At 52.1% G+C, this 8883-nt stretch overlaps 1 protein-coding gene across 1 annotated transcript; it reads right to left on the reverse strand.

Annotated features, from left to right (window-relative positions):
* Positions 1-218: 218 nt before the first annotated feature.
* CATIP (ciliogenesis associated TTC17 interacting protein) lies at positions 219-8606 on the reverse strand. The gene is made up of 10 exons (XM_025891654.2): positions 6599-8606; positions 6342-6434; positions 4869-5069; positions 4508-4563; positions 3755-3841; positions 3391-3558; positions 1983-2107; positions 1068-1144; positions 695-783; positions 219-486 (listed from the first exon to the last, which is right to left on the reverse strand). Exons 1-10 carry the CDS (start codon positions 6621-6623, stop codon positions 256-258), a joined length of 1152 nt encoding a protein of 383 aa, XP_025747439.1. The 5' UTR covers positions 6624-8606; the 3' UTR covers positions 219-255.
* Positions 8607-8883: the final 277 nt, after the last annotated feature.

The raw sequence follows: 8883 nt of genomic DNA on the forward strand, positions 1-8883 counted from the left end.
CCGTAAAATAGGACTGTTGATTACAGCATCTTGGAAGAAGCGTGAAATACGCTGGGTAAACTCTGTTAACAGTTCCTCTTTTTAGCCAAGACACAAGACTCTGGCCAGGGAAGGTTCCCGCGCCCACAGCAGAACCGCGGGGGTGGGGCCCATTTATTCCCCAAAGAACCCGCAGCTCGGAAGGCGCGCCTCGGGGGTGAGTCCCTCTGGTTCCCTGCTTCCTGGCCGGTCCCCGCACGCCGCGCGGGGCCGACCCTAGTGCGGCGGGCGCTTGGGGTCCAGCGAGCGGAAGGGGCTGGGCCGGTGGGAGGAGCGCAAGGCGGGGATTGGGGGCTGGCGCTTCGCGAAGGGGCCGAAGTACTCGGCGGCGAAGGTGACCACGTCTGGCGGCTGGCGCAGCAACAGGAAGAGCAGGAAATCCGAGATGAGCGCCTGGGCCTCGGGGTGCTGCCGCAGATAGCTGGTGTGGCTGAGACGGAGCTCCTCCTGGTGGGGACCGAGCCTGAGCGGGACCCGGGGACCCGGGACCCCGCGCCCCAGGAGCAGCCCCCTACCCCTTCGCTCTAAGGAGGGCCTCCCAGCCATCGGGATGTGCATTTCAAGCAGGCAGAAAGAGGGATCAGTGCTGGTGGAATTTACGCTCGGGGGGGTGGGGGGGAATGGGGACCCCAGGCTGGCTGCAGTCTCTCCTCACCTTCCGGTCCACGAACCTCGAGTAGAGTTCCATATCCTCCTCCCACACCAGGGGCCTCTTCTCAAATGCGGGGCCAGGCTCAGTCTCATCTGGGTGCGGAGGGAAGGAAGGCTGCACACCCTCACCCCAGAACCTTCCCCAGATACAGAGGGATGCCCAAGAATACTCAAATTGCAGTCATGGGTAGAGGCCCAGGGCTCGGCTTAGTTGCTGGAAGGGGTTCCCTGCAAAATGATCCTCCCCTAATTGCCTTGGGGTCAGGGGCTGGAGGGCAAAACTTCTCCATCTCCACTCAGTCCGGCCTCTGCACGCTGGAAGGTCCCAGGTTTTCCCACCCCTCCTTCACTCTGCGCCAGCCAGAGGCTTCACTCACCCTTCTCCCTCAAGATAGGCATCTGGGTGATCATGCAGTACCCGGGGCAACCCACCTGGATTCTCTTGGCCAGGTGCCTGGAATACAACACAGGTGTGAGAGTGGGAGTCTTCCCAGACCAGCCCACTCCCCTGAGAGCCATCCTGGGGGCTTCCCTTTGCTGTGGCTTCCCCCAACACTGCTTATCTCTGAGTTCCAGGGTCGTGTTCACTTCTGGGTCCCCAGATAACAGCCCCTGCTTTTCAAACTGGGTCTTGTCCATGCCCTTGGAGATGTGTGCTGGGTGCACTAAAAAAATCATGAGCCTCTAGCTATGTGACACCCAAAATCGAAACAACATGCTAAGTTATCAAATAAGGAAAGCCAACAATGTTCTGATTACTTTTTTCCCAGTGTAATGATTATATCAATACCTCTTTGGAAATTTCAAGAAACAAATTCTTCACCCCTTCCTCCCCAATTTTCTCATGTTTTGGGGTCTGTGTCCCACTGGTGACAGCTTGGCCGTGTGCCAGGATGTCCCTCCCCCCCCCCCAACGCACATTGATTCTATCAAGTGTCAAGTTGTTCAAACCTCGGTGCTTTTTGGTATTATACCCAGCTGTGGCAGATGCTTAGCTACTGTGCCTTAGGCTTGTGGGGTCAGCATTGACTTTCTGAGCCATTCAGGGCTCCTGGTGAGGTCTGGGAGTTACGGTACACATCAGGTGAATGCATTGGGCCCGGATTGGCCATGGTATGAATCAGGAGTAAAAATATGTGAAGAAAGAGCGGATGTGGATCAAGCAAGGGGGCACTCTTTCTGGTGGTGTCCCCAGAGACAGTAGTCTCCCTTTGCCCCATGTCTGCCCCCAGGATCCAGCACCCAGGCTTGTGTTCCACACTGCCCCCTAGCGCCCACTGTCAGTAGCTCACCCATCCGAGAGCAGGTAGAACTGGCAGGAATTGGGGATGCCTTTAACTGAGTGGACAGTCTGCTCCACGATGAACACTTCCACCTGCTGGCGGCCCACCTGGATCTTCTGGAAGCCCAGATCTTGCTGGCAGCGGCCAAGATAGAGGGAGGGAGGTGAGGCGGATGCCCACCAGGATCTCCCCCAAATCTCACCCTGGCCCTTTTCTCCATCTTGCCGCTTCATTCTTTATCAGTGATAAGCAACCTTCAGCTGTACAGGCCCTCAGCCGCCACAGGATTTGAGTTGCACCCCCAAGTTAAGTGGGGGTCCCCTCATAGAAAGCCAGGTCCATGCTGCTCGTGCCCCAACTCCCCTCATCATCTTGATGACCAAGTGCTTCCGGTTGGCAGATTGAGTTACAGGGATGAGGATCAACCAAGGTGTGAGCCTGGGGGGCAGGGAGCGTGGGGGGGGCAGCGATGCTCTGAGGAGGGGGCTAGATTGCCATCTGTGGCCGCCTCAGGCCCCTGCTGCTGCAGGCAGGCTGCCCTGTTGTCGTTAGAACTTAAAAAGCCTAGAGCAGCTGTGGCCGCGGGCAGAAAAGCGTGAATATAAGACATGTGTTTCAAAAGAAGATGGGGGAAGTGACATGGGCCTGTTTGTGTCAAACACATTGCCGTTTGTCATGTTTGTGATAGAAAAGACTAGAATGTCATTTACAAAGTTGGTCAAATCAGCCCCCAAAATGTGTGTTTAGAGGTATAGCTTTAAAATCTCACATCGCAGGAAGTCCTAGGTATGTTGATTATGAAGTTTTAGCCACAAGTAAAAAAAAAAAAAAAAAAAAAAAAAGGAACACCTTTCAGGTCTGAGACATAATAAAAGAACATAATAAAAGTGCCATTGGAAATGGTGCATTTCCTGATGTTAAAAAAATCTGTCTTTATGGGATGCCTGGGTGGCTCAGTTGGTTAAGCGGCTGCCTTCGGCCCGGGTCATGATATGAGGGTCCTGGGATCGAGTCCCACATCGGGCTCCTTGCTCAGCAGGGAGCCTGCCTCTCCCTCTCTCTCCCTCTGCTTGTGCTCTCTCTGTCAAATAAAGAAAATCTTTAAAAAAAAAAATCTGTCTTTAAAAGCAGCCCTCCACTATGTTTATTTTTCCTGGACTGACGTCTGGGCAAAAAACATTGCTTCTCAACTGCTCCCCGCTTTGGTTCCTCTTTTTCCCACCACCTGCCCCCCACGTGATTTTCCAACACATGAAGTCTTGCCTTCTCCTGCCCTTGGAAGTCCCCCCCCCCCCGGGGCCCCACAGCCCACCCCCTCTTCCACCCCAAAGCTGTCTTTTCTCCCACCTCAGCGGCCTCCGTAGTGCCCCTTCTGTTTTTCCCCAGGCCAAGTCCCCCACCCAGGGAGAGGCCTCACGTAAGTGGAGTAGCAGAATTTGCCCTCCGTGTCCAAGGCCAGGAAACGGGCGCTGCTGGGCACGGTCTGCCGCCAGGCCATCACCCTCAGCAACACCAGGTTGGCAGCCTCGGAGATGAAGCCCACGGTTGAGCTCTCCGGGACAAAAGTCACTTCGGTCTTGACTTCCTGTTCAGGAAAAATCTGGGTCAGGGACATCGATCTGGGAAGGGGTGGGGAGGGAGGACGGGGAAGCCAGGTATTGGGCACATATAGGGTCCTTGCTGAGTCCCCATGCCAGGCTCCCGGCCTGACACAATCTGGCCCCTGCTCTTGCCTTCGGTGAGGATGCGGGGCACGGCCCCTACCTGTCTCTCACCCTTACCTCACCCTCCTTGACCCTTCTGGTCACGGCCAGCTGGTCGTCCTGCTTCACCAAACTCATCTTCCGCTCCATGGGGAGGACGCGGAACTAAGGGCCAGAACACGGAGGGGAGAAGCGGGAACTTGAACAGCACCCCCCACAGGTCACCTTGCCCCTTCTCCTTTAGAAATGAGAAAACTGAGGGAAGTTTGGATAGAAAATCTTCCCTTTGTAGTGAAGTTCAAGAACAGAAGGCGTATTATGGTGTAATATAAAGGTAAAAAGCAAATGCCCCTCAGAATACAGGTTTTAAAAGATGGGAATGGTTTCTGTGGGAAGGTTCTTAGGCATGAGTGTTTTCCAATGTGTAATGCTGATCACGTTCCAGAAGTTAGTGAGGTGGCTGGGCCTGGGTGTGGGAGGCACAGAGCAGGAGAATTTGGAGGTGAGGGGGTGACAGGCCCTTGGGAAAGACCAGGCTCTGGGAAAGGCTGGCCTGCATGGCCCTCCGGGAGATGCTGGGCTCTCAGCCTGGAGGAGGCTCTGGGTGGACTGGACCCAGGGATCGTGTATTAGGAGAAGGTCACGAGAAGCAACATGCTGCCCTGGGTGGATTAGTTCCCAGGTTATGTGTGGTGGGGACTGCAGGGTAACTTGGAGAGAGTTAGGGGTGACATTCCACCGAGTCCCCCCTCCATTCTTCCCTCCCTCCCTCCCAGGGTCTCCACTCTCTCACCCCGGTTTGGGGGCCAGGCTGGGGGCCCCAGGAGGTACCTTGATGAACTCCTGACTACATTGCTCCATGATATGCAGGTTCCATGAGAGGTAGCCTGGGGCAGGAGGAGAACACTGCTGTCCCCATCACCCCGTCACCGGAGACAGGCCGGAAGACTGCAGGGTGGGAGGGCAGGGGCCCAGGCTGGAGGACTCAGGGGGACTGTGACCACAGGGAAAACTAAGTGGTGCTCTTGTCGTTAAGTCTGTGGCTGTGACCCCCACCTCCCACACACCCTCCTGGCTGCCTTCTGGTCCCAAGGTGAAGTCAAGGGTTGGTCTTGAGTGAAAGTCCTCGGAATGGGGACGGGATGGAGGGGAGGAAGGATGGAGGTGAAGCATCAGGCAGCAAGAACTTTACCCAGGAGGGAGTTTCCACAGAGCATTTTGTCCATGAAGCTGCGGCTAAAGGCGTGCACGAGGAGGCAGTGCGACATCACACCAGATTCGTCTGTGTAATTCCCTGTCTGCACCTCAATGATCAGCTCTCCCTGAGGCTCCCCCGTGTCTGAGACCATGGCCAGAGTTTCGGAGAATAGCAGCATCTGCAGCTCCTCCTGCTCTGGGGGTGGGGGGGGTCCCATGGGCACAGATAAAGCCCCAGCTCCTGGGCCTCGGCTCTCTGACCCTCCCCCCAGCAGGGCCACCCCCACCCCTTCTTCATCCCCCAGGTCCCAGGCAGCTCCTGGCTCCCTTCCCTTGGCCTGTACAACAGCCAGCAGGTGAAGACCCCGCCACCACCCCCAGTCCCCATGTCCTTGGGGTCTTCTCTTGACAATTATCAACAAATAGGGGCGCCTGGGTGGCTCAGTTGGTTAAGCGTCTGCCTTCGGTTCAGGTCTTGATCACAGGGTCCTGGGATCGTGTCCCGCACGGGGCTCTCTGCTTAGTGGGGATCTGCTTCTCCCTCTGTGCTCTCTCTCAAATAAATAAATAAATCTTTTATTTTTTTTAAAGATTCATTTATTTATTATTTTAGAGAGAGAGAGAGAGAGTGAGCACATGAGCAGGGGGAGGGGAGGGGCAGAAGGAGAGGGAGAGAGAATCTCAAGCAGACTCCCTGCTGAGCAGGGAGCCCTGCATGGGGATCTATCTCAGGACTCTGAGATCATAACCTGAACCAAAACCAAGAGTCAGATGCTTAACTGACTCAGCCACCCAGGTGCCCCAAATAAATAAATCTTTAAAAACGATTATCAGGGGCGCCTGGGTGGCTCAGTCGTTAAGCATCTGCCTTCAGTTCAGGTCATGATCCCAGGGTCCTGGGATCGAGCCCTGCATCGGGCTCCCTGCTCAGCGGGGAGCCTGCTTCTCCCTCTCCCTCTGCTGTTCCCCCTGCTTGGGTTCTGTCTCTTGCTGTGTCTCCCTCTGTCAAATAAATAAATAAAATCTTTTAAAAAAAGCAATTATCAAAAATAAATAAATACATAAATAAAAAGTAAAAACAGTTATCAGGGCGCCTGGGTCGCTCAGGCGGTTAAGCATCTGCCTTTGGCTCAGGTCATGATCTCAGGGTCCTGGGATCAAGCCCATGTCAGCCTCCTTGCTCAGCGAGGGGTCTGCTTCCCCCTCTCCCCTCTGCTCATGCTGTCTCTCATTATTTCTCTCTCTCTTTCGCAAATAAATACATAAAACCTTAAAAAAATACACGAAAAACAAAAAAACCTTTCTGTATTAAAAAAATATATATATGTATATATATATTTCAGTAGGCCTTGAACCCTGTCTGCATCCCAGGGGAATCAAGGCTGAGCGAGAGGGGGCCAGGTCTGGGCCTTCTCTCTTCCCTCCCCTTCACATCTGTGCCCCCCACACCCCCACTGTCCAGGCTCACTGAGGTTGCTGAGGAAGTGGATGGCTTCAGCATTGGCCTTTGGGGCTGGCAGATTCTCTTGGGCTGAGGGCTGGTGGTCCTTGGCTTTGGGGCCTAGAGAGGGAGGAGAGGCTGAGATGGCAACCTTGGGGAGAGGGACAGGGGTGGGACAGGTGTTGCCCAAAGCAGGATCCCCCAAGGCCATCCCAAGGAGGATTGTGAGGGAGAAGAGGGGAAGATGCCGCTCCGATTTCCAGTCCCAGCAGCCCTGTTCCCACCTGTGGATTGAAGTTTAGAGGACATGCTGCCGGCCTTCTGCTACTCCGGCTGTGTCCAGCTGTCTCCATGACAACCGGAAGCCAGCTACCGCCTCTTAAAGGGCCATCAACACACCTCACAAAACACCCAGACCTTGGAGGCAATGGTAGGAACTGTGGGCTTTGGAGCTCAGGCCATGCCTGAAGTATTGTCCTGCAGAGGGAGCATTTGACATGGCAGGGGGATGACATGGGTCATTAGAATGACCTTAGGGAGCGCCTGGCTGGCTCAGTCGGAGGAGCGTGTGACTCTTGATCTCGGAATCATGAGTTCGATCCCCATGTTGGGTGTAGAGATTACTAAATAATAATAATAATAATAATAATAATAATAATAATGATAATAAAGTGAGAAAGTTATGGCCCTGAGTCAGACATGGCCTCACATGGGTAGAACCCATTGAGAGCCACGTGTATAGGACCACATGTGAGAGTGATGCTGGTAACGATGACAATCCCAGCAAACCCTGAAGCCATGCTTACCATAGGCCCCGCACTGTTCTGGAGGGATGCACACACGTGATCTCATTCAGTATTCAAACCAAACCTGCAAGCAGGTCCTTTTTTTCCCTGCACTTTATGGCTGAGAAACCTGAGGCACCAAGAGGTTAAATGTCTTCCCAGGGTCACACAGCTGATAACAGTTGACCCTTGAACAGCATGGGTTTGGGCTGCCTGGGTGCACTTATATGCGGATGTTTTTCGGTAAATGTGGTACAGTACTGTAAATGTGTTTTCTCTTCCTTATGATTTCTTTTTTTTTTAAGGATTTTATTTATTTATTTAGAGAGGGGGGAGGGGTAGGGGGAGAGGGAGAGAGAGAATCTCAAGCAGACACGGGGCTCCATCCCACGACCCTGAGATCATGACCTGAGCCGAAATCAAGAGTCCGATGCTTAATCGACCGAGCCACTCAGGCAACCCTCTTCCTTATGACTTAATAACATTTTCTCTCTCTTACTTTATTGGTAGAACACCATATATAATAATAGAATATACAAAACACGTGTTAATCAACTGTTTTATGTTATCTGTAAGACTTTGGGTCAATAGTAGGCTATTAGTAGTTAAATTTGGGGGGAGTCAAAGTTATACCCGGCTTTTCTTTCTTTTTTAAAAATTTTTTCTTTTTTTTAAACACAATGTTCAGTTTTATTTTTTAAGTTTATTTATTTATTTAAGTAATGTCTAACCCAATGTGGGGCTCTAACTCATGATCCCAAGATCAAGAGTCACATGCTCCTCCCACTGAATCAGCCAGGTGCCCCTATGCCCAGATTTTCAACCGTGTCTGAAAGGGGGGAGTGTCGGCATGCCTAACCCCCATGTTGTTCAAGGGGGTTGAAGTATTGGCAGAGCCAGGACTCAACTCAAGCCAGTCTGGCTCCTAGAGATAATTCAAAGAAAAATGAAGCAGCAAATAGACAATACATTGAATCCAAACAAGCAGCTCTACAGCATGGGTAGTGATCAGTGCCAAAGACGAAAACTGAATTATGATAGGACTCAAACCCCACCTTGTAAGTTTTCAAGTCTGCATCATAGCGGCTATTAAAAGGGACTCAGCCTGACAGAGTCACAAAAAAAGAAAACTCTTGTTCAAAAACCTCAATCACTGAAGGAGCTGCCCCCCTTGCCCCCACCATAGCCCTCAGGAAGGTAATCTTCCAATGTCTTCTCATTAGGTAATTATCTATCAACTTTGGGAAGATTTAGAATTATGTGTAGAATTGCTTGAGACGATCGAACTAAAAATATTAATTTTTGTGTGTGTCATATTGTGCGTATTTGGTATTTCAAGGTCTTTAACATAATTTGGCATGGAAGCGTGCTTAAAAGATAAGTCTTGAGGGGCACTTGGGTGGCTCAGGCAGTTAAGCATCTGACTTCAGCTCAGGTCATGATCCCAGGGTCCTGGGTTGGAGCTGCACATTGGGCTCCCTGCTCAGCGGGGAGCTGGCTTCTCCCTCTCCCTCTGAGCACCCTCCCCCCCACCCCGGGCTCATAGTCTAGCTCTCTCTCTCTCCCAAATGAATAAATTAAAAAAATCTTAAAAAAAATAAAAAAAGAGAAGTCTTGAGATTCTAATTTACATCAGGCAGTTGAATGGCACCTGGCTGGCTCAGTCGTAAGAGGGTGGGACTCTTGATCTTGGTGCTTGTGGGTTCCAGCCCCATGTTGGATATAGAGATTACTTAAAAAAACAAATAAATAAAACAGAATCTTTAAAAATTAATAAATTGGGC

Source organism: Callorhinus ursinus, unplaced genomic scaffold (genome assembly GCF_003265705.2).
Source record: "Callorhinus ursinus isolate GAN/ISIS: 27379988/994484 unplaced genomic scaffold, GSC_fseal_2.0 scaffold2, whole genome shotgun sequence".
In the NCBI taxonomy this organism is placed as follows: domain Eukaryota; kingdom Metazoa; phylum Chordata; class Mammalia; order Carnivora; family Otariidae; genus Callorhinus; species Callorhinus ursinus.